At 38.0% G+C, this 26,541-nt stretch overlaps 1 protein-coding gene across 1 annotated transcript in view; it reads right to left on the reverse strand.

Annotated features, from left to right (window-relative positions):
• Nucleotides 1-6,005: 6,005 nt before the first annotated feature.
• ACTN2 (actinin alpha 2) overlaps nt 6,006-26,541 on the reverse strand; it is a 71,327-nt gene continuing 50,791 nt past the window's right edge. The window contains exons 13-21 of the mRNA XM_062572161.1: nt 21,910-22,018; nt 20,947-21,087; nt 20,402-20,584; nt 18,479-18,613; nt 17,853-18,032; nt 16,704-16,850; nt 9,840-9,905; nt 8,735-8,893; nt 6,006-7,376 (exon numbers count right to left, since the gene is read on the reverse strand). Coding sequence (XP_062428145.1) covers nt 7,218-7,376; nt 8,735-8,893; nt 9,840-9,905; nt 16,704-16,850; nt 17,853-18,032; nt 18,479-18,613; nt 20,402-20,584; nt 20,947-21,087; nt 21,910-22,018 — 1,279 coding nt within the window. The 3' untranslated portion in view covers nt 6,006-7,217. The remainder of the gene's footprint in view (nt 7,377-8,734; nt 8,894-9,839; nt 9,906-16,703; nt 16,851-17,852; nt 18,033-18,478; nt 18,614-20,401; nt 20,585-20,946; nt 21,088-21,909; nt 22,019-26,541) is intronic.

The raw sequence follows: 26,541 nt of genomic DNA on the forward strand, positions 1-26,541 counted from the left end.
TGGCCTGGCTTGAAAAAGCAATAAATCTAATGAAAAATCTGCCTAAGGTCCCAGAATGGGAAGGAGGAAAAGCAATAAAGTCTTTGCAATCGCAAATGAACATTTTAGCTTTTCTCTTTGAAATAAAATGAAAAACCCAGTTACTCATTTCTTGATTAAATGAATTGTTTTACACAAAATAAAAATATTCAATTTGGAGTGCCCTCAGTGCCAGTCTTCTTAAGTTTGGGTGAATGACAGAAATGTATTGCTTGTTACGGTGAAGAAAGAAAAATGTTTAAAACTGTGGTTTTATTTTTAATTTACATTTGTGGTTTTGCTACATATACTACTATTGACTTGTTAAAAGTGCATACAAAACTATATTCAAATAAAGAAATATATGCAATGACTGATGAAACAATACGATCTTGTACATTTATTGTATATAAACATACTACTATTTCAACTCCTTCCACAGGTCACTTCTGCTAATGACACCGTTATTATTCTGAGCGGCAGAACTGTTGGCTGTACTGTACAGTTGCTTGTTAGCTTGCTGTGGCACATAAGACTTTGTCATCTTCAGTTAGCAAACAGCAAAGTTAAAAGTTAGAATTGTCATGGAGTGGTGTCCCTGGATGATGTGCAAATAACAGCAAGACACTGCACACTGTTAATTTCCATTTCTTTGGTTTAATCACAATGTCAGTAGATAGGACCTCAGGGATTTAGTGTGCAACAGCATTTTATCTGTCTTACCTATTCATCATGGTCACACAGGCATCCACCAAACATTACTGGCTGTCTGCTTTTGATTTAAAAAATCAGGTTTGCTAAATAGTTTGTTAGAACTGTGACTGGGTTGGAGTTGGGGCTTTTTGTGGGGAAGGAGCAGTACACAGAAAGATTTTTGTCAGCTGGAACATTTGTTTTAAATCAGTTTCATATTTCCAGAAAATGAACTATTTACATGAACTTCTTTTGCCCACTGTTACTTTCTGGGGCTACCAGCGAAACTCAGGCTCAAATGAAATAAATAGAAAATTCTCCATTATCTCACAGGAGGTAGGATCTCTTCTCTGTTGGATTGCCTACGTTTTGTAGGCATCCTTCAGAAAGCTGGCATTATGTCCATATGAGGAAGATAGAAAGGATTATAAATTTTGGCAGATTAAATGTAAAGAGATAATAAGGGAAACCAAAAAGACATTGAGGAATGGCTTCCAAAAGATAAAAGAACAAACAGTAAACCTTTTTCCAAACATATCCAATAGCCTGCTGGAAAATTTATAGGAACAGTGAGTCCTGTTGACAAGAATATAAAAAGAGCTCTCAGAGAAGTTATTACTATAATAGAAAAAATGAATAAATCTCTGGCATCAGTGTGCAGTGTCCGCAAGCTCCTGCCCCACAGATTGCTGGTGGCCAGGAGATCGTTCCAGGCACATACGGCCGTACAATTGCCTTGGTTTTACAGTCTTTCACTGTGCCTGCTATTGGTAGCTGTCAGAGCTAGAAAACCAGTCTGAGCAGACTTTGGAATAGCCTTTCCATCTTTTTATGTTTTTTCTTTTTAATTGTGGTGTGCCTATGCTGCCAGGTAAGCCCTAACGCCTGTCAGCCCTGGACCTGTTGGCAAGTTATGCAAACATTTATTTTCCTTGACTCCTGACAGAAGATTAGCTAAAAACTGAACGTAGCCACACTGAGTTTTTGGTCTACAACTAGAGTTCTCCTATACATGATCTTCTGACACAAGTAGCCATTACTCTGTTCAGGAGAGTACATATTTTAATTACCCCTCCTGAGGACAGATAGCACTTGAGAGCATTTTTCACTTAAAGCACTTGCTCAAAGGGCATCTTGAAGGGAAGAAGGTTTTCATGAATTGAGGCCAAACTTTTGAAACCAGAACAGCCGGGAGCAAATGGATGAGGGATGAACAGGTGTTAAAATAGCCTCAGGACATTTATATCCTCAGAAACCCTTCAATATATTTGATTTCCAAATTGTTAAAACAATATGCCGATAATCCAATTTGTGCAAAGCAGTATTACAGATGCTAATGAAATTTCAAAAAATGTAGCAAATTGGCAGGGGAATTTATTTTGAAGCTTGGAATATGAAACCCTAGTTAAGCTCTCATGCAGAAAAGACTGGAATTGTGGATTGATGTAGCTGTCTTATTTTATGAGTGAAATGAATGGTATTCTCAGTATTGTCTCAATGTTTAGAAATTTCTATCATTTTGTGTGTACATAAACATTATTCTGTTGTGAATACTAAAGGACTTCTAGTGTGGCTGGTTCCCTATTTCCACACTTCCATAATCACTTTAGTATAATGTAAATACAGGCTGCTGTTGGAAGGGCTAATTCTACCTTCTCTACTACTGTGAATATATGTTCCCAACCACATGATAACCAGACCTAGGAAATGTTCTATTTATAAGTAAGTAAGACCATGGGAAAGGGGGTGATAGCCTCATCTTTTGTGGGGCTACCCACACCTTGGCTTAAAATTATAGAGGAGTCATGCATTAAAAAAGAGACTGCAAAACAAAATGAAATCCAGCTTAGAACAGTCAGTCTTCCTGTATTAAAATACTTAGTCTGAAACAAGTAGAAGCTCACTACAATATGCTAACAACTATTTGTAGTGCAGACTTAACCCTGGTGAAGCAGTTCCTCAATACAATGTCCTCAGAACAAGAGCCGAAGGCAGACTGAGTCACAAACAAGTGACAAGGTTGATAAACATAAAATTTGGGGAAGAAGGACACAGGGAAAGAACAGGCATTTCAGTTATTTCAAAGCCTAGTAAATATTTACCAAGAAAGAAATACCTTAGAGATAAGTGAGGTTAAAGCAACATTAGCAATGTTGCTTTGACAAGCAAATGATTACACTGTTATAGCATATAATTACAGTAGGTATTGTACATTAAAGCATTCTAGACATCTCAGGGGATGTTTTTCTGACTCAGGAAAGAGCCTTAGGGGGTTCTTCGTGTAATACATCAAAATGTCCACACCACAACAGCCCCATCTCCTCTGGTGCTCACTCTCCAGAAGCAGCCAATGGGAAGATTTTTCAGAAGAAAATACAAATCTTGACATAATACAGTAATTTACAGACTGCTGAGCATTTTTTCCTGGTAAGAAATAGGCTAGTCAACCAATCCAAAGAACAGGCATATTGTGCTAAACTTTTGCTGGCAGGTTGTACAGCTGCTTCAATGTCAACTCCTATTACAACACAAGCTGAGAGCCAGATCTTGTATGTAATAATTCTTACTTTGTGCTGAAGATACGTAAATGATGCATTTGATTTCTTGTTTGACAAACCAGATCCTTCTTTATAAGAACTTTTCATAAAGATGATTGATTTCCTGCTTACTGTCTGCAGGAAAGACCTTCACTGACTTTGTTGTGTTTTTTGTTTGTTTGTTTGTTTGTTTGTTTTTGTTTGTTTGTTTGTTTTGGAGAGGCTTTTTCCAGTCCTGACAGTCTAAAACTCCATCTGGCACCAAGGAGCATAGTCTCACTGAAGAAAATGAGGACTGAGGACTTGGATTTGGCAAAATTTAGTCATGAATGTTCTTCAAAGAAGTGGCACCTTTTATCTAATTATTCTCTTATCTAAATATTATCAGAGTTGTTCTTAGAAGAACACTGAAAAATATTGACACCACGACTACTGTCAGAGGCATGCTCCTAAGAGCCTGTTCTCACACTAGCGACTATTAAAGAATTACTTCCTTATTTAATTACTCTGAACCACACACAAGCTATGTCTTCAAAAAAAAAAAAAAAAAAAAAAAAAGCATATCTTCCAAATAGCTGAATGCTGCTAACTGGAACTATTTTCCTCCTTCACTGAGACCGCCTCCATCTGGGTTAACCTCTATAGACACCAGGAACAACCTAAATAAAAGTGCCTGGTCTCCTCCAAGAAGCAGACAAGTTGAACAGAATGTTCCGATGAAAATATAAGCTACTAGGAGCAGCTCTGGTCCAAGATATTTTTGGCCAATACAAAAGAAATGCTGAAAAATGTAGTTATGAAAAAAGGACATAGGAAGGTAGCACAGAGCTGACAACACTGTCATTTGCCTGCCTCAGTGTCTTACTGAAGAAGATTGGCTGAAAATGATTACTGCAAAATCAAGACTATTTTGGCAGGAAGTTTTTCAAAGAACTGTTGTATCCACCTAAAGTCATAGAAGTCATCAGCCTTACAGTCATCAAAGCAACTGAAAACCTTACTGTCTCTCTGGATTTTAATTTACTCTATATCCTTCATTCACATGATCCTAAAAAATGCTGTACTTTCTCCTGTTGCACCTTGATTTGGCCCTTGTGATTAGTACATACATTACCATGGGCTCAGTTACATTTTTATAGGAAAACTCTTGTTTGTTGCCAGAGCTGTATAGACAGAAAATGCCACTAAACCACTGCTTCCCAATGTGAACAGAGTGATTCAACAGAAAAATACACCTGCCAGCTACTAAACATGGAACCTTAGAGAAACAAAATCTCAGTTGCAGACCCACAGCCCTGGAACCTGACTACAGAATATTTTAAAGACTTTGAATTTTAACCAGTTTAGAGTAAAATAACAGAGCTTACTTGTTTAACTTAGTTACCCTAAAATTGATTAATGCTGAGAGAAAGAACTTCATGATGCATCTCTTTTTTTTTTTTTTTAACATGAAAGACACATTAAACTAACAAACATGGCATCATATTTTTAGGCAAGTATAGATGGGTAATTAATCCCTGCAGCTGTCTGCTACTGGTTCTGTTCACTCTACTTTACAAATTACAAATCTGATACGAAAATTAAAAAAAATATTTTACAAAAGTCTTTTTCTCTAGTGCTGATAATGGTAAGGATGACACACAAATTCGTGTTCTTTCTGTGACTCTCTCTCACTTGCTTCGTTCAACAGAGAATTTAGCTAAAGGATGAATTTAGAAGTCTCTTCTGTGCTATCAAAGATAGAAAGAATATCACAGTATAAAAATCAGCAGGTAAATAACATGGTATCCAATCAGAGTGTCAGTTATAAACTGCCTTTGCACCAATTTTTAGTAAAATCCTGCCTCTAAGACTAAGATTTTACTTTTGTGCCCAGTTTGGAAGTTTCCTGTTTTACTGTTCCAATTGCATTAAACTGTGACAATGAGAGATACACGGATTTATTTTTTAAGAGGATTCAGCCTACCCACAGTCATTTGGCTGGAAGTGGCATTGCCCTAAGGCAGGTCTTCCTGTACTTAGTTTGTTCAGGCACTGTCATCACAAAAATAGAATTACGCTGCACCATGTCAGCATCAGCAGTGGCAGGAGCAGCTTCTGGCTGTGTGTGAAGCTGTTCATGCACTGCCGGTGTGATTCTAGCCCTGTTTTTTCCTCAGCCCTCTGCTAGTCTCTGCACACAAGGAGGAGAAAGTTATTTGGCCGCTGCCCGTCTCCAGTGGGATTCTTCTGAAGCTGTTCACACCACACACACCTTAACTTTGGGATGCCTGTTCTGGGATCAAAACTATATACACAGCAATTATTTTTAATGCTTTACATTCACAGGTTTCAAAGCAAAGGCCAATAATGCAAAAGCATTACTACCTATTTACCCACGAGGAAAACAAGAGATACAGAAAGACTGCGACTAACAGCCTCAGAAGTATTAGTGGCCAGGTCTCGCTGAAATCAGCCTAAGCTAGGAGTCTAAGAAGCTTTGAACCTCTGTGCTTGGAAGTTTTGCCTAATACAGTTAGGTGAAAATGCAGTTCTGCTCGTTCTGAGCTCGATCTTACTTCACGAGGCCTTACCTGTCCCTCCAGCACATAGTGCATTATTCATGCCAACACAATTAGTGTATAGGTTATAGAGATACATGACATACATTTCCAATTTTTTTTTTACTTTCAGCAGGTTGAAACCTCTTCTAATGTGTAAAAATATTGCTGGTTCTTGGAGGAAAACAATATATGACTGCCAATGACAGAAGTCTCATAAGGTTTTGAAAAGCAGACTTTATTTAATAGGCACATCATTGCTTTAATAGCACTGGACTGCACAGCTCACTTCACCTTTGTGAATGGTTTTGTTTGATTACATTGCATTTCCTCAGTGACAGTAGGATTCAAGTAAAAAAGTTACTGCTTTTACTTCTCTATCATTTCTCAAGATGGAAAAAAAACAGTAAAACAACTAGCGCACAGAAGCAGAATACAGACAGAACTGCCTGCGATCCTGCAGAACTCATGACAAACTATAATTCAAGCACTGTACAGTTAAAGCTGCAAGACAACTACATGGCATTTGCTCAGATGGGATTTTGCTTGTGCAGAATGGAGAAGAATGTTGCCCACTAACACAACGAGGAACTGGCTTTCATATACTGAGAAACAAAGACTATCCAACACAGACAAGAATGAGGGTTTCAAAACAAAACAGCTCACATGAATTAGCTTCCTTATTTCTTACTATAAATAAGTTGTACTCTCTCAGCTGTAAAAGTTAAAGGATTAAAAGAAAAGTACTGCTTAGAGAACTCTAAAGCTGCAATTTAATCAGCTTTTCAGCTGTTTTCTCCCTATATTACAATTCTTTGTGAAAACAGAAAATCATCTTTAAGAGACAGAAACATAGCCTTCTGGATTATTTCAGTGATTAAGGAGTTTACTTGGTTGACATTTTTATTCCCCAGAAAAACTGCATTTTAATGTTTTATTAAATTCCACCAGTAGTAGCATACAAAATCATAAATCATCAGAGAAAAATAATACTGCTGTATGAAAGGAAAAAGTGTTATTTTAACATAGTTCTATGAACATGGTAAAAGAAGCACATGTGGCATTGAGACATTTTGAAAATGAAAAAAAATTTTGTGAGCCTTAAGAATTTAAATTTTAAATGTTCGTAGGGTTTACATTTTATTTCTCAGTGGATATTTCCAAAGTTAATTTCTTGGAATTTGTTTTATCTTCAAAATATTTTCTAGCATTGTATAGGACAGACAACCTAAAACCAACAATGCGGAAATCTATGCGTGCTGCACACTTTAATATACACTAGTTTAGTTACTAGCACTTTACACTGAAGGTGTATTTACTGTATTTGTAAAACTCATTTTTAAATTGGCTTGCCAAAGCTTTTGTAAAGCAATCTGGGAAATTAGGTGGGTATTTTTAATGTCTAACATGAATACGGTCAATTACAGAATTAGAGGTCACTTTCTCCGTACAGTGCTGATGAAAAAGAGGTGTAATCCAGGGCGCCAGGAACAGAACCTGGGCCGGTGTAGGGAGGCATCCTCTTGATGCAGTACTGAGCCTGATCGGGAGGCAGCTCTCGACGTAACTCATCTGCCAGAATGTAAGGCTGGGGGTGAAAGGGATTGACATATTCAGTATATATTCTTTGACACAGAAATATAAGACACAAAATATTTTTTGTATCTGTGACTAACAAACTTGGACATCCTGTCTATTCTCCTGAGACCAAAATATTTTCCTTGGCTAACTTCATCTTTAGTGATGAGTTGAAGGGGGACAGTCTTATAAACAAACAAACTGACTGGGTCAAAATCCAGTCTCAGGATATGGGACTGTGCACGTTAGCCGCTGAGCACTGTGCAGCCATGGGTAGACTGCTACTGATACAAGAACTCATCCATGAGTAGCTAGCTTCCCAGTACCTCTAGAGTGCATTACTGCCCCTTCTGCAATGACAGGAGAGACGCGTTTTCAATTAGATCCTGTTAGTTTCAATGTCATAATATATTTATAATGAAAGATGCATTATTACTCTTACTAGTTTGCATTTATGATGTAGAAGATACTCTATCAAACTGTTAACAGACTTAAAACAACAACGTAATGAAAACCTTATTTTCCTGGGACCTTGGCTTTCATCTTCCACACAAATTTCTGTTGAGAACATGTCTGGAATTCAAAATGTGGTCCACAATAACTGAGATCACAAAATCAATATAACAGGCCAGATGGAAAAAATCAATAAAGCAAGCTTGGGCAAATAGATCTGTATTGCTGTGATCTCTCCTTTCTCCATAGCACAGGATTAGCTTCCCGGCAGCATTGTTTATCACTCTTACTCCTCTAGAAACAATTTTGTTGCTATTGTCCTCCCTTTCCTCTTCATACACCTCTCACTGGTGGATCTGGCTGTGGAGAGCAGGCTAAATTTCCTTCAGGAGACGAATAAGAAACTCGCTCCCTCCATGTACCCGGTAACTAGGGAAGGCCTCCACCTGCTTCCTTCAAGGGTAAGGCCATGCCGCGCTGCCTCACCAGCCGAATGGTCACAACCTGGCCTGGTTACAGAGGCCTCGTTACGAACTCGGCGTGAAACGTCCAGTCAACACTGTGACAAGGCAGAACGACTTCCCCTCCCATCAAGGCTGCTGTGTGGAAATAACTGGGATACAGTATATCCACTATACAGACAAACTGGGTTTTGAGCAAATACTGTCTTAAGATGTCTAATGTTACGTTAGCTCTTTCTGACATGAGGGGATACAGACCGCATCTTGAATTCTATACGTATTTCTGCTAAGCGTCTTGGTCCCAATCAGGAAAAAAAGGCAAGTGCTTTCTGTGGCGTCTCACAAACCGAAAGCAAAGCTTCACTATTGCTGAACGCTGGTATGAGACTTTCAGCGAAGAAGGGCTAGCCAGGGCAGCTCGTGTCTCCTCACCGCCCGCAGCGTGGTGACTGACCTTGTCGGAAGCGAGGATTCTGAAGGAAGCGATCACTTGTTCAGCCGTGTCCGTGTCCGCCGTTTCTCTGGTCATGAAGTCAATGAAGGACTGGAAAGTGACGGTTCCTTGCCCGTTGGGGTCAACCAGAGACATGATTCGGGCAAACTCCGCCTCACCCTTTCAGAGAACCCAGAACAAAGGAGCGGTCACCACAGCATCAGCCTCTGGCAGTCCGCCCTTCTGGCGAGCCAGCAGGGACTGGCAGTTACAAAACCTTTAACGCTGACTTAAGGACATAAATGTCACAAGCAGCCAGTGAAATCTGCGATCTCAAATGCCTACCTCTCCCTCTTCTGTAAAAGGATGCGATGCTTTCAAGAAAAGCATTCGTTGTCCTAAAGAAACAGCATGTATCTTTCAATTAACTCTCTGCAGCTTTGCCCTCAGCCCTTCCTCCCTCAATGTCTGTTTAACCTGTCCTAATTCAGCACTTCATTTCTCACCCCCTTCTAAAATCAGTTACGTTCCCATTGTAATCTAGATACTGCACGTGACGGAGCAAAGATACGCTGTGAAGCAGTGTACATGCAGACACAGTGAAGAAGGCAGAGGAACAATTATGAAAATATCATGCCAAATATAGGACCGTTCAACTTAGGCTAATCTTTTTTTCTCAAAAAGTATGAATATTTTTGGAAAAATTAAAATACATAAATAGATGAAGAAAAGCAAGTGCAACCCCAAAGCTAGCTTACAATAATTATGAGAATTTAAAAGCATCAAACTCATTCTTCCCCCTGCAAATAAAAAGTTAAATTTTATATACAAGGAGAAAGAGAAAATAAATATTCATTAAATCAACTGTAAATTTCCACTTTTTAGATTTCTTTATAATTCAAAGAGCCATGCAGCAGGCCATAGAATATGCTTTTCAAGAGTCTAGTTTTACTTTTAGCTTCTTTTTAACCATTTGAAAATAGAGAAAGAGCAAACAACGAACTACTGTTTAAAGTACGAATTATATTATTAGTATTCTGCCAATATAAATAAGTTTTAGTGATGCTGTGGTTAATGTTACAAGCTGTAAGCAAAGTCCATTTTCATTATATCTTAAAATTCATACCAAATCATAACCCATTGAAATTAAGCAAGCTCTGAAATCATCGTGGTCCATCAGTCCATTCTTCCTCTATTGACCGAAACAACGTAAGGAATATAGAAGGGAAGGTTTGAGGCATCCAGGGTCATTTCCAGAGAGACGATAAGTTTAAACCATTGGGAAATTGGATCCAAGGTATGAACAGTATTCATAGATATTGTCCAAGCAGGTCACCAGGAGCATCATCAATTTTAAAGGAGGAAGAAGTAGCTAACAGATTACACACAGGAAACAGACATATTCACCACAAGGAGTAATATTAGGAAAGGTTTAGGGGAGACGGAAGGAAGAAGAGGAGGTGAATAAGACAGGAATACATAGAGCACAACCAGAGAAGATAAAGACAAAGGCAAAGAGAAAAGTTTGTTACTAAACTAGCCAAAGTCACGAAATGCACGGGCTGCCTCCCTGATATGCAATGTGTTTTGAAGGTTCTTCATGAGATGGCATATTGACTACAGGTATAGTTAAAAACCATCTGAAAGTAGTGTATCACTGACTATTTAAAATACGGCACTCCAAGCCTAACATAGGTACATAATGAGAACTGTGTGCTCAGTATGGGAAATCAGTACAGGGATTTTCCTTCTTCTGCCTATAGGCTAACAGGACTTGGACTACAGTAGAGATAGCACATGGGCTTAAAAGATGAGATTTGCAAGACTTTGTACAAAGAGAAAGTGGTCCCTGGAAGATCTTTTATGACAGGAGGTTGCTCATTTTTCTGAGCAATGATGTGGCATTTCTGGCTCAGAGCTGAGTAAACACTAAAGGGCATTATAGGAAGAAGGAATATAAAAGGTTCCTCTGTGTTGTGATGTTGTTGTCTAATACACTGGTTTATAGAGAATCACATCCTATATCAGGAGAGAGCAATAGAGAGCTTGGGCTGAGTCCAGGGAAAGGAAAATGAACAAAAATCTGGGTGCAAGAAGGATAGCAGTTATCCATAGTTATCCATTAGAGTCCAAATAAAACATCTGAAATCAAGTAGAAAAAGCAATCTGGAAAAGCTTTTAAAAATGCACATGGAAAAATGTGGCTCTGAGGGATGCTGAGAATCCATCTAATCCAGTTTTCTTCCCAGAATCAGGATATTCTTAAAGCATTCTGACCAATACATTGGAGTTTAAACCCACAGTCTCTTTGGTTATTATTATACTGGTCTATTTGAAAACAAAATAGCATCAATTTCCTCTACCTGCAGGTCATTTCCAACCTGTCCTAGACTGATGAGGCAGGCTTTAAATTCATCAGACTGCAGCTTGCCAGATTCATTCTAGCATCCCATCACAGGTCATGCATTTGGAAGGTGAGAGGGAAGAAAGAAAAATCACAGATTAGGTTAGCTGATTAGTAGAGAACACACCACACTTGTATTAATAACCATGTTTTTATGTTAGAATTTCATGGGCCCTTTGTAGGCATACATAACAATGTATTGCCATGAGTTATGTAAAAAGTGCACAACTTTCATAGTCCCATGCTTCAGGTTTGTTCTTCGTGGAGGAGTGTCCTTCCTGCAATGATAATGTTAAAGTTGTGCTTCCTGTACAGATACTTTTTTATTATTTCTGCTGATAAGCCCATTTTTGTTCTACTGAACTAGCCTTTGCTTCCTTCATTTTCTGCTGTCATGCAGCATATGTGAGATGCATTAAAGAGATTACTCAAGCTGGACAAAACCTTTTTTTCCCATTCAGTTATTTGTGTTACTTTCCTCTTGAGCTGATAACATTACTTAACAACTAGATATGCATATCTGAAATAAAAGAGAGTAAAAGTACCAATCAATTGATTTCTTGCCTAGATCTAAAAGAAACTGATAACTGTCATTGCTTACTTTCAGTTTTTCTTCTTTGTTGACCTATACAGTAAAGTTTTACTTTGCAAACTGATTTTGAAGAAGTCCTATTGAATTCCAGTTTAAATGGCTCCTAGTAACATCAAATCAAACTGGATTACTGTTTTGAACCAATTATTTTTCTCTCTGCAGGCCAAAAAATTCACGCTAACTTCTAAAAACCTGGCTCTTCTCTTTTTTTGTGTGTGTTAATAAAAAATGCATCCTATTGGAACTGTATTCCAGACTGAGTTGATGTGTATACGATTAAGGAGATATTCCTAAATTGGGAAACTGTTATCTTTATTGATTTGACAGACTGACAGTTTGCAGAGGATCCAAGGTTTTACATATATTAGAGAGGGGGTTGGCTGATTAATTTATTTTTGAAATATAACTTCTACATAGTTACGCATAACTAAAATTACAGGAGTTTTAACAGATGCATTGGGTTTATTTCATAAATTAATAGGATAAAGTGGTGCTTTATTAAGTTCATGATGCCAAGCATTTTTGACATCTCCTGATGTTACTATATTGACTCCCTCTGCATCAACCTCTGCCAGCTCCATAAAGAGAAGATAAAAAAGAGCAGTGTGAAGTTGATGACAAGAGATAAAGCAAAGCTGCAAATTTGAAAAAGCATTTAGTTGAAAATCATAATCACAGTGAAATTTTTCCTCTAACAGTGGCTCTATTTTATGGGATAATTTCTGCTGTAACGCACAGTATTTGAAAATAGTTATTACATCATTCATTGAGAATGCTAATTTAGGCTGGCTTGAAACTCTCCAAAATCATTCTGGGAGCAGGCTGCAGGAATAAGTCACACCAGGAATGAAGTCGGTTTGTCTTACCTTATTTCTAAAGCCATACAAATGTATGACTACAAGAGAAACAATATAAAAATGGGAGGTAAGAGCCAAATCCTGTCCCTTTTCCTCTACAGGAACTGGTAGAGGAACCACCATTACTGAAGTACACCCGGGGAGGTGGTGGCCAATGTGCATGTGAGCGCTGTACCTTGCCACACGTGGCAGCTGTAGTTACACAACAGGCAGCTGAGAACAGACGGGGTGAACGGGAGATCAGCAGATCCTCTCACAATTTGCTCTAGGAGAGGAGTGCCAGTGTTGTGCTGGAGCTCACAGCTGCCATCTGGTTAAGCTGGACTCCTGTCCAAGCAGTCACGCCATGTGCTACAGCAAGAGCTCACATTCTTGCAATGATTTTTTTCATCTGCATGATATATAGCATGAAAAGGCATCTCTGCCAGGGCTACGTATCAGAGCTGCATGGGATACAATTCTGCAACTAAGTCCCAGATCAAGCCTATGTAAGGGCTTGCTCATGGGGAAATAGATCTTTATATTTGTTTGTATTCTTTACAGACCAACATTGAGCACTGAATGGAGTTTTTTAAGTTTTTTTGCTTGTTCAGCATTTCCTGCCAATACAAGGTAAAACACCAAAATATTCCATGTTTTTCATTACAAGTCCCCAGAAATATGTTACATTTCCTCTGTGATTTATATGTGACTTTATGCAAAAAAGAGCTTCTGAGTCAAAGTAATACATTCTCAAATTTGTGCTTCAGTTTTCTGAATGTTAATTGATCAGCATAAGCCTGATCATGAGGTTCCTGTAATAGGGAGCTGTTGGTTTTGTTAGTAAAATATATGGTAGTATGATGCTACTGTTCTGCATGCAGATCTCCTATTTAAAATCTATAGTTTGCATAAAAATCAATAGTAGAATATGTTAACAGTCATTCGAATATTACATGTAGAGCAGCTGCAGATATTTTATCACATGCATTGCAATCTTATTTAGAATTTACTAAATATGATCAATATGAAAAAGGAATCTCTGCATAAAAAGACCTGAAAAACAGACTGACAGCATATCTATGTCAGTGTTCCAGTTTGTCTGTGTGTAGTAATTCAGCTATGTACCACTTCGAACACTTCAAAAAATTCCTCTTGTGATTCAGACATGGTGTCCTACTTTCTTTTCCTTTTTTTCCCCCTCCTATGCAGTCGCACTAAGGAGGGGAATACACCAGCACTGCCAAAGATTCGTATTTATACCTAGAACCAGACTGTGCTTTTAGGCACAGCTTCCAGCAGGGAGTAGTGGGTAAACAGCAACGTCCCCAGGAGCATTGGGCACCATGCATACATGCTTGCTGGAAGCAGAAGAGCCTGCAGGGCTGCCCCTTTGCTCCAAGGGAGGTCGTGTATATACCACTGGCCTTTAATAAGGATGACTTATCATGCTTCCTGTGCTAGCACAGCTGTGCTGGTGGAGCTACTGAAAGAAGTACGAGCTGTTTCTGCCCTCGTAATTCTTGCATGCGTGTTTCCCACTTACTCAGTGCAGTTTGCAGGTCAGGGGCACGTAGCCCCAAATAAAAGCCTGTAAAATACCAAACAGGTTTCTTTCCAATATTCAAGAGGTAGAAGCCATTTAGAGCAATTTCATCTAGTTATTTGACTCTCTTTCAAAGGGTTAACAGCTGCAGCGTTAAGCCCCATAACAGATTGCAAGATATAAGGTTACAGTTTTTTTATGTTTTCTTTCTGGAGAGGGAGAAAGAGTTTCCCTCCTCAGATTTGTAACCAAAGAAAGTTGTTTTCAGAAGCAGCCTATAAAAAGCTGTTAGGTTTATGTGTATCAAAATATATATTCCTTTAAAATGGAGAAGGGAACAACTCTGCACATTAATACTTTGATGGCATTCTCAATACATACTAAGAGTCAGACATTAAGATCTGTCTTAAATTGGAGAAATGCCATGGAAGTCAGAGCTATCGCATGCATAAATGACTCTGTTGTGCTTATGCATTTATAGCCTACTTGTCAGGGACAATATTAATTTTCTGAGTCTTTTCTGGCTGTTCATCATTGTGAATTGCAGTCTTTCAATGTATTTCTTAACTACCTCATGCATTCAGAGATGCTGTTAAGAACAAAAAAATTATTACATACAATGCTAAATGCCAATTCCATCTTACAGGGAGAACTCAATGCTTTTCATGTTAGTGCTTACGTTCAGGTGATCCAGTTTCATCTTCATTTGTATTTAAAGCAATCAGTCCATCTTTTCCTAAGGCCTTGCTCTGATATATTCTTTGGTATCTCAAAGTCTTTCTACTTCTGCAAAGTCTAAAGATCCATAATGATACGGCTGGTTGTTGTAGGAATAAGCTTGCCCTTGCAAGACCTTCTGAGGTACGAAGAGATGCCCGTAATACCTCCTCAGCAGGATGATAAGGTCACTGAACCAGCCTCGCTACTACAGTTGCAGAGAACTGATCTCTGAAATACACTAATATTGGGATGCCAGAAATGGCTATTGAGTGTAAGATATACTAGGATTCAACCATCTTGATTCCTTATCCTTAGGGAGCTGTCAGATCTTTATGCAAAGTTCCTGGTTTCTTTTAAATACTGGTGTGTAATTTATCAAGGCCTGGTGCTCTGTCTGCTTTTAACAGCCCTAATTGCTCAGTTATCTGCTCCAGAGCTTTGGAAAAGCCATTTAGTATGTTACTTCCTTCCAGCCCAGGAAATTTATCTCTGCTTCTGTGATATCTTCTGCATCCTTAGCAAATAAGAAAAGGAATTACTCTGCATTACAATCACACTGAGATTTTGCATAAAATCTGCCCCTGTTTCCTGTGTAGCTACCCTTCTCTATGCTTGTGCGTTTCCTCAAAAAGCACAGATTCTGCTTTTCTTCCTAAACAATTAAGGACAGCCAAAAGTATCAGCATCCAACACATATCAAGTATAAGTCCAGGTATGCATAACCATTTTGCAAAGAGCTGGTCAAACAGGATGTCAGTGAAAAGGAAAGCCAGCCTTCAGAAGAGAACTGAAGGAGAAAAGTCGCATTTTTCTGTAGCCTCTGATGATTTGAAGGAACCAACCCATCTGATAACACAATGGAGGTTAACAGGGGTTAAGCACAGCCTGATAAACACAGGAATCTGTACCCAGATACAGACAACAGCTTGGTGTTGTGCTATGGTAATCTTCTTCAGTATTTGAAAAGAACTGGGTTTTGAAGTAGGGTTTCTGTGATCACAGAGCCAGCAGAGCTGCTAAACTCATGTACAGATGATTCTACAGATGGCAATGTCAGTTCCGTGTCTGCATGTATTTTGCTATTGTGTCTATCAGTAGTTATCTTTTTAACTCTTTATCCATGAGTACTGTGTAAATCACAGGAGTGAATTGAGTTTCTTCACAAGTGTTTTCATTTCTACTTTTTTGTTCATCCTTAATTAGATAACTGACACATACAGTCTCCCATTCCCCACTCACATCCAGAAAAATAAAGGATTTTCCTTCACAGCTAGGGGGACAGGTTTAGCTCAGTTGGTTAGAGTGTGGTGCTGCTAATGCCAAGGTTGTGGGTTCAATCCCTGTATGTGCTACCCTAAGGGTTGGACTAGATGATCACCAGAAGTCCCTTCCAACCTTACCACTCTATCGCTGCCCCAGCTATATTCCCTACAGACCTATTTTGGGAGGACCAGTTGTTACGTTAAAAAAAAGAACATTGTAATCCACATTATATCTAAATGAAAATTTAACATTTACATCTAATGAAGCAGATAGCCACTGGCAAGCACATAGTGTGCTGTACTGCCTTAAAATGAAGGGGTACATTATTTTTCAAAACATACAGATGTATCCAGTCCTGTCTGTTATTTGAACAAATCCTCAACCATATTCACTCAAGTACAATTTTTCATTACATTTAAAGACTACAAATTAATCTTTAAAGTATCTGCACAATGCTATGATTTTATAAAGATATAAATCCTATTTTAACTGATCTTTTTTACTGTTTTTGAAAGAATCTATTGTTACTGCATTTAGTGTTTTTTAAGAGGATTTTATATGGAATGGAAAGAGACTTGCTTTTGGAAACAATGAATATTGTTAGAGGAGAAAAAGCAGGAATACTGTACCCTGTCAAAATGATTGAATGATGCTCTGAATTCATTCATTTGTTCTTGGGTGATACCCTTGGCATCTCTTGTGAGGATCTGAGTCTCAACCTCATTGATAGTTCGAGCAATAGTGGTAAGTAGGAGCTCCCATCCAACACGGATGTGCTAAGAGAGAGAAAACACTGATTTATAAAGGAATAAAATATATTCTTCTAAGACTATAAAATGTACAATAAGCAAAAAAACCCCATCTCTACATATTTACATGGTACCTTTACAGTACACTGACAGCGTATTATGATTAAGAGTCATTAATAATAAAATAGGCCTTCAGAAAAATATGGAATTCGTTTCTAAATAGGTCCTTCTTTAAGAAAAGAATATGTTCCTAGCTTTTATTCTAAACCATCAGACTTGGTTTTGAGAGCTGTTATTTTCTGTAATCTCTGTTTAGTCAGGGGATATTTGACCAGCACTGTTCCTAGCACTCCCAGTTTCAGCTATTTTCCTAAATTCTTTAAATAAGCAGTCTCAAAAGTCATTTTACAAATATGGGAAGTTTGCTTTAAAACAGAAGAGGACTCTTCTATGTAAAATATCTCTCACAGAAGCTTCATCAGGACTGGTGCCTTCTCTGGTAATCTGTAAATTCTCATGGCAAACTATAATAAACATTGCTTTGTCAGATCAAATCAATTACCTACTTTTCAAAGAAAATAAAACATGTCATGATGAGCTATTTTTCATTTGAATTTTTTGGTCACAGGAAATTATAAGAACGATTAAGCAATACTCTTTATGTTCCATTAAAAAGTATGTAACAATTTCTGCTTTATCGTTCTCAGACCCAAGAAAAGCTCTTTAAAATATCTTATGCCTCAGACATACAAACAGCCTCTATTCAGCTTTTGGCCACCTTCAGCAGCATGGGGAAAAGTGACAAAAAAACCATAGTGTTTTATAAAATAAGAGCAGCAGTCTTGTGACTTTAGCCATAAGCTATGGCAGGGACACACTGAACCTTACAAATCCATCAGACTTTCTTATAAGACTGTCATAAAGTCTGCTGAATTCCATCCTCTGTTGCAGTCCCTTCAGACCAGGGGAGGTAGTTACAGGACACAAGAGGGCAGAATAAACTAAGAACAAAGCTGACTAAATGGCTACCTCCATAGTATAGTTGGTGTGCTTGTTGTCAAACACCAGGGCTTCTTGTATGAGCTGATGATCTCCTTCCAGTTTGTCAATATTGGTTTTATAGTTGATGATATTGTGCTCATATTGCTTCAGCTGATTCATCTGGTCCTCCAAAGGCCCCGTCATTTCAATAGAGCTGCGGGCAATTTCCTGTCAAAAGAAACAAAGAACCCCCACCCCAAAATCTGAGCTTCGGATTTGCTGATTTTCTGAATGTTCACATAAACACGTAACATTTTCAGACTAAGAAGCAATAGTAATAAAACCTTCATATGAAAGACAGGACATATTTTAGTGAAGAAAGGAAGTTTCAAAATAAATATAGCACATTTCTTTTTGGAATCAATATTGAAATCCATGGATCTTTCTGCAAAGAGCAGAAGAAAAACAGTCACCCAGAGACTGTTTTTTTTTCAAAGCTACATCTCTTCACCATCAGGGTACACTTGTACAAGCTTGCACAGCTTTCAAAATCATCTTAAAAGGTGCTAATTACTTTAGGATCAAGGAGCTGGTGAACTTGTCCTGCATATATAGTAAAGAAAAATGACAAAACACTTTGTTCGTCAGCTTCTGCTTGAGTATCCAACACTAACCTCCATCTTGGTCTGGATCCATGGCCCAATGACATTGGCCTGAGCAGCAAACTGGCGACGCAGGCGCTCATTTGAGTGCTGGCGGGCTAGCTCCTCCTGCAAGGATTGATCCCTCTGAGGTACCAGCTGTTTCACCTGTCACAGTGTGAAAGAAAGTGTGAGTAGACAGGACTGTATACTTTCAAAACAAATAGAACTACAATTATTCATTTTTCACATTGGTCTGAATACTCATATCAGAAGGACAAGCCAGAAACATGATCACTAATCTATTTGCCCAGCTAACATAAGAACTTGCTAACATGGTTTTGGACAGCCTGGCAAGAGAGACTGACATGTAGTGGAACAAATTCTCGCCTCTGGTGGGATTCAAGATTAAGATGATTATTTAACTCAGTTACTAGAGCAAGTATTTTGTTTTTCTTTTGAAACACAGCTCATTCTCTATCTCTAAGTAATAGCTCTAAGAGTTATCAGTGCAAAACATTTCATTCAAGCAGAGCCACTAACGTACTATAACATAAGATATGTTCAGTCCATCATGCCTATCTGAAGGTCTCTAATAGGTTGCAATTGCTTTTCTTGGCTTACAAAATCTCCAAGGGCAATCAAGAAGAGTATTTAATCCTTATTACTTGGTTCCTATAACCCACTAAGAGCACATACTTGTTCTTTGCCATATGGATTTATATATTTGGTAAATTTGTACATTCTACACATTCATTTACCTTCAGCATATTTTCTGTCTTGGTTTCTAATAAAATAAACTTTAAGTGATCACTCTAGGAGCCTCTCTTTAATCTCTCTGTAATAATTTTTTAAGGCATTAGCCAGTTTCAGTCCAATTGGATTGAAGGTTAGAGGGTTGAAAGATGTTACATTTTTACAAGTTTCATGAAACTGGTAGAAAACCCAGCAGCAGGTTAGAAGAGACCCACAACTGAGAAAAAGAAAATAATCATTTTCTGTTCTGTTGGCTGTCACCCTCTGGCCCACCTGCTGGCCAGCCACCAGTTCTGCACTAGCCACAATACATGCTTCTCTTGCCCAGCCAAGAAGCTAAAAAAGTACATAGGTAATATGGAGTAATGGGAGCAGGGGATATCGTGAAGTGGGGCTAGCAAACATGGGAGATAGTATAAGACAACATAAAAAGTTTTAGAGAATGTGTGAGAGGGCTGATAAAGAGATACGGCAAAGACTCAGTGCGGTAGTAAAGGCATGTGCAGAATATGAGGTAGACTAGTCATATACAAATAGGAAAATACAAGTGGTCCTGGACTAGGAGTGAGATATAGGACACAAATCTATAGAAAGGTAGCTTTATTAGTCCCACTGTTCACAGAAAAACTTACTTTAAATGTAAATCTGAACTATGGCCATCTCAAAGTGAAATCTCTGCGCCTTTTGCTGTTAACTTTGATAGAAATGGTCCCTACACTGGGCACTTATTCTCTATGTACTATATATCTACAAGACTGAAGAAAAAAATTGCAATTTAGGAGACTGTAATTCTATATTATAATTAGTATGAAATTACTGAAATATTTTTAAAAGTTTTATACCATGAAAACTAACATAAAACCCTATTTCTTCTTTCATCTCAACATCAGATGTTCAATGATCTATTATTTTTACTTTATGTAATGGATGCAAAATTTGTTCAATATGCTTTTAGTATAATAGGTAATAACCTAATCTTATGCTGCCACATCTTTCTGTTGTCCATATTTGTAAAGATTTTAAAGAATTAATTTTTACTTTGTGCCAGTTCCAACAGTTTTTTACCACTGACAGGCTCATCCTGACATCTGAGGATTGAGAATAATTAATAGATTTATTGTAAAGTTCTCTGAATATTCTCAGTATTCATAAACCAGAATAATATGTTACAATGTCCTTTCTGCATTTAGCATACACTACCTTTTCCCACTTGGTACGTATTTCTTCCACAGTTACAGTGCTGTAAGGATTGCTTGAGCTTATTCTCATGTTGTAGCTCTGAATAACTTTCTCAACTTCATTCTGGATTGACAGAATGGCCTGTCTTTCACCATCCGCCTCTGGCAAAGTAGCTTTAAACTGATCATGTGCAGAGATTAAACTCTGAAATGAAAAAGAGAGAAGGAAAGCATGAAAATTTTAATGTTGCTTCTAACATCTGTAGGATTTGCTGTAAATAAGCACAGGTCACCTCTCACCCTCTCAAATACCCTGTCTACATGCATCTGTTTAATTTAATGAAAAAGCCCTCATTTTATGAGGGCCATCGTTTCCTCCATGATCTTTGGAATATTCTTTCATATCAATAAGGAAAGATCTTTATTTATAATAGAGAAGACATCACAAAGAAAATGTCAAGGCAATATATGTTTTCTTCTTACACATGTATTCTACAAGAAGGAGAAATTTCCTTTCTTATCTTCCCTTATAGCCAAAGGGTAAGCCAAAAATAGACAACCATGTACCTGAATTTCCTCTATGCTATGAACAATAAACATGTCCTGTAGGTCTTCCATAGCACCTTCCATCCAGTTGTTGAAAGGAGCAGCTCTTTTAGCAAACTCCAGGTGAAGCTGATCAATTGTTTCCAGCAATTTCTCCGTCCTCTGTACAAATTGGGAAAAGTACATTCCTTTGTTACTAGGGCACAAGCTAACTCCAAGCACATATCCATGCACAAAGTCACACCTCATTTTTTTCAAAAGCTACTGATTTTCTTAACTGATTTCACCGCTTGCTTGAGACACACATTCTCATTCAATGCAACAGGGCTAACTGACATATTTTGTATCAACAATACTTTTGTATCAAACATGTTAAAAGGGGTATATGCCTTTGACGGATAAGAGATGAAATTATTTTTTGTCTCTTCTGATATTTTAAGTATTTTTTGTTATTGTAATCTATCTGCAAATCAATTAAAATCTGCTAATCTTGCTTTAGCAATTTCTTGTAAGTATAAATAGGAGTTAGACATGTATTTTCCATGTCAGCACGTGTATGTGTGACTCCCTCTTTTCTTAATGAACATGGCTTTGGAACACTCACTACCAAAAAATTCACCCAGTACTGGCCATTATTCCATAACTCACTTGATTTATGTTCAGACAAGTAAGAAAAGGTAAGTGCCTGATAGATTTTATTATTCTTGCTGAGCATCAAATTCGCAAAGTGGGTGCTATAAACTACAATCCATTTGTTGATGCTTTATAACTGTCCTTGGCAGCTGAGCACTGTAAGATTTGTTCTGAGCAATTCAATCTGTTTGCAAATGAAATCAGAGCAAATTGAAATGGAGATCTGAAGAAAGGGTTTATTGCTCTTTGGATTCCACAGTGGATGCTCAAGAGCACTGTCTCCGGATCTCAAACAAAAGGTTTCTTTGCCCCCGCCTCAACTGAGCTGCTGATTGTTGCTGTACAGTTTACCTCCAGTGCCTCTCTCCTTTTCTGAGTAAGTGTTCCCAATCTGTCCCATTGGTCACATATCTTTTGGCATCGATCATTGACACTTGCAGCATCATGGTAGTCCAGTTCACTAAGAGAGAGTAAAGACACAAGTCTGTGACTTTCTGAGAGACAACAGCAAGTTGCATGTTCCACATCCTTTTCCACTGACCCTTAGTAATTCTTCCCCTCTTTTTTGCAATATTTCTCCTCCAGCTAGGCAAGTGTTGCAGTATTGCCATGTGTAATCTTGGCATTCAACATTTTAAGGAGCGCAGTGTAAGAACAGGATCAACCTCCTCTGTTGTGAGAAAAATCAAGTGTCCACCTGTAACAATTAAGGTGCCTAACCATCAACATCATCTCAGCTTTTCCTGTGGCCCACAGCAATTTGATCCCCTGAAGCCCAGAATCTTCAGACTGGGGTTCTATCAAATTCCTGGAGCTTGGTACAGTGTTAAATTAAATGGCCTGAGATATAATAGCTTCATTTTAAATAATCCAGTGATCCTTTTCAGCCTCATAATCTGTGAAATTATTTACCTGAGACACATACCTAAGTTTGCACTCCAGGCATAATCCCTCTCTCACAGGCTTGGCCATACTAACAGAAGCTGCCCAGATCTGAGGCACAGGGAACAACTTTCATCATTCTTTCCAGGAAAACCTTGTAGAGCCACAACCTAGGACAGGCTTGTTCAGAAGGAACAGGCATCTCCAGACCCAGGTATGCCACCAGCACAAATCAGTATATGCACAGAGGACATAGCAGCTAGTATTGCTTTCTTACCTGCTGAATAGGCTTATATTATGCTGGCAGAAAGTGACTTATTCTGCCTAAGATGTGCAATAACTTTTCAAGGTTCTCCTTTGAAATTCTGAGCTGAGTCTGTCTCAAATCAAGTTTTGGATCTCAGAGACAGATAATCCCCTTGGTTCTGCTGGACTTTCATGACCATAATAAAATACGTATGTTTGGCACTTTTACCAGTGCTCACTTTTATGAATGTATCATCATCCACTGAATTTAGCTCTTGGCTTCTCCTTGAGGACACTTTGCACAGCACTAAGCATTGCAGAGATTGTGTTTACATGACAGCATGACAACATGAAACTAGCATTTACTCTAAGGCTTGAATAAGACATTAGATGTACAAGACTACATTAAAAATTTAGGCAAATTTTGTCTCAATCCAGAGAAACATTTAAGTATGAGCTCTCTTTAAGAACAGTGATAGTGTTACAAAAATAGTAGAATTTGCTCCCTTCTTTTGAACCTTCGTCTTTAGACAATTGCAAGAGGAAAGTACAGATCACTTCTTTCAGTAACTTAGTAAATCACAGTGGACAAAATAAGAACAGAGGGAGATTTCCTCAGTCAAGCTACAGCAAAGGCCAATAGCAGACTAAGTCAAGAAATACCTGAACCATTCTGTTAAAAAGAGGCTTCAGATATGCTGCAATCAATTGACTGTTGAAAGCGAAGAATGTTAAAACACCTAAAAATGCCATAATGACTTTAAAAAAAAACAAGATCAACCCAAAACTGTAAAAGCAGAACTGCTATGTACAAGGAGGAATCTGCCAGCAAGCCATCCTACACAAAGTCTCCTTAACTCTAAAACTTGCTTCCTCCTTTAGAACAGGACCTTTTGTTAGCCTCCAAGGGATACAAAAAAAAGCCATACATTTATGAAGAAATTGTAAGTCAGAAGCATGGAGCTTTGGGTTAAATGGGTCAAGACATATTTTGCTGCTTTGACTTTTTGCATTACAGCATATTGAGACTATTAGATGATGTTCTTGTGTGAGCTGTGAGCTCACTAAGTAGATGGGATGTGGTAATTTGTATTCTGGTCTGTTTCAGCACACTAAATCTAATATATCAGAGTATGCACAGGACTTTTTTCCAGATATTCCAGGTCGTATCCTGAAAATACTGCAAATTTGATTTCTAATTCAGTGGATCACTTATTTCCTTTTGTCAATTAGGATAAGGGCAGGTATCCTTTCATGAGAGTGAGGGACTGATTCAACTCTGATCATGCTCCTGGAAGGTAATGTACAACATTAAACAACCAGCTCTACCAGGGAGATTTTGTCACTCCACACAATACCTCTGCTATCCTATTTCTTCCTGGGATTTTAATATGTGCTGTGGACAAGTAGGTAGGAAAATAACATTATCAAAAAGAGCACCAGTGGTTCAAAAATCATAAGCTAGATCACCAAGTGGTATTAATCAGTGTAGCTCCACTGCCTTTCAGGGCCTGCCATAGCTTACTTCAAATAAGTGCATTATATGTCTCAAAACAGTTTTATGCTCAGTGCAGGAAGAGAGGACGAAATAACAACTTATAGGAGATAATTTACATAGAAATAAAACACAGGTTTACATTTCTTTTCCTATTAATTTTGTATCTCTCTCAACATTGAATCTGTGAAAAGACTAGATTTCACATTTTTGTAAAAAGAAATTTGGCTTATGATGCTTAAACAGAGCACTGCTGCACATGTTAAGTTAATAGAGCTTCCAAGGGAACAGTCATTTCTATTTATTTGGTTATTTGAAATCTACAGGCATTGAATTTTAAAAATGAGGAAGCAATTTCTTTTGTTCTCACAAGTAATTAAATCTTATCCCTAAAGAATTTAAAAATTAGGCAAATTTTGTCCAGAGAATCAATTAAGTATGAGCCCACTTTAGGAAAAGCGATAGTGACAGAAAAATAACCTGCTGAGCAACATGCTTCAGTGCTGATTCACAATCACCTAGTGGTCGTCTTCGCTGAAAATAAGTTGCTATAGTAAAAGTGATGAATATGCAAGAAACTACATTCAATAAATTTTGTCTTGATTATTAAAAACATTGGAATGAGCACACAGGACCATAAATTATTATAGCTCCTTGTAGTATGTCTCAGCCCAGTTCTATTTAGCATTTACGATGTTATAAATGTTATAAATGGTAAATCCCATTTTAGAAATCTCTCACTCTTCTTCCAGCTTTGTATATGGCCCCATCCAAGCCTTGTCATGCCACACAGCCAAGGATTTCCAAGTCTATACAGGCTGGCATACAACAATCTTATAGCAGCATCCAGGCTGGAATGACCTGCGTGCACACACATAGATCCTCTATCTAGACAGCATCAATCAACAAGCTTTTAACAACTTTAACCTTTAGCTCACAGCGGACTCAGCTGCTGCAGCAAAAGATATCAGAGCAGAGAGTGAACTGTAACTGGTACAGTTCAAGGTCACACAGCAATTGTTCACCTTCAAAATAGCAACATTAGACAGCCAAGAAATGACTAAAAGAAAAGGAATGGAGGTGTGCTGACTTGGAATTTAGACACAGTCATGATGATGACTTCTGTAAGGGTCTGATCCAGTGACCAAAATAATCAACAAAAAGACACCCGACATCGACTTCTATGGCCTTTGAATCAGGCACTAATGCACATTTCTCAGTGTTTAGCTCAGTCTTTCTAAAAAATATGTCTGGAGAAAGCAACTATCATTTTCCTTCATAATTTTAATGATGGTGTGAGAAACAGTGGATAAATAATTAAAAGCAACATTTAAATAGAAGTTGTGCATTTGCTTATAGCTTATAATAAAACTTGGCCTTTATTCAACATCTTTCATTCAAGTGTTCTCCAGTGGCATAAGCTTCAGCTGCTAAACCTTAGGGAAAAAAACAGGCTCTGATAGCCCGATTGTATGGATGAGCAGAGAAGTGAAGGAGAGCATCTTTGCAGGCAATGGATCTTCAGCATCTTTGCAACCTGGGCCATAAGTAAGTTGTTTCATTTCACAAAAAATCATAGAAACAACAGAAATCTGAAACAGGATGCAGTGTTCACTGGCCTCACCAGAGGTAAAGGATAGGGAGTTTAGAAAGCTGGTAGCAGTTGCTGTACCATGTATACTACACATTCAAAGTTCGAAAAGCTGAAGCTGAATTAACAATGATTAGGTATTTCAGAAACTTTCGGTAATATAAAGAGGAGCAGTAACTCTAGACCAGAGAGGCCTACAGATCAAGGTGAAACAAAAGGTGTTTCACAAGCTGAAACAGTCAGTGGAATCTGCATAGTCTGTATTTTTCAGATCTCTTTCATACTAACTAAAAAAAGAGTAGTTAGTTACTCTGCCCACTGCACTCTGCTTAGCTCATTTAAATCAACTTGAAAAACAGAGGATTTTTCTTTTAGATCCATTTTAATGACACCATTTCTGCTGCTATCATGTATGTACTATATTTTAGATAGGTCTTTGATTTTTATATTGTTAATGAATTGGAGCTGTTTATGAGTTATAGTCCTTAGCAAAGTGAAAAGAGAATGCTTTTTAATATTTTTGAGTAATAACTGTTTTGCCCATTTAAAAAGTTGAGAAGCTGAAACACGGAGAGTTGATGCAGGAAGCCTGGGGTAGGAATCTGAGTACCTTTATGCTGGCTCCTGTTTTGATCACTAACACACATTTGTTTCTCTTAGCTTCACAGATTTACACTGTAGATTTATCCTGCAGATGAGCAATGAATTTAAGTATCTGCCAAATGTTAAGATCAGGAGTAGTGCCACTAATTTGCAGGACAAAAACAAT

The sequence above is a fragment of the Rhea pennata genome, chromosome 3, assembly GCF_028389875.1.
Source record: "Rhea pennata isolate bPtePen1 chromosome 3, bPtePen1.pri, whole genome shotgun sequence".
Lineage (NCBI taxonomy): Eukaryota > Metazoa > Chordata > Aves > Rheiformes > Rheidae > Rhea > Rhea pennata.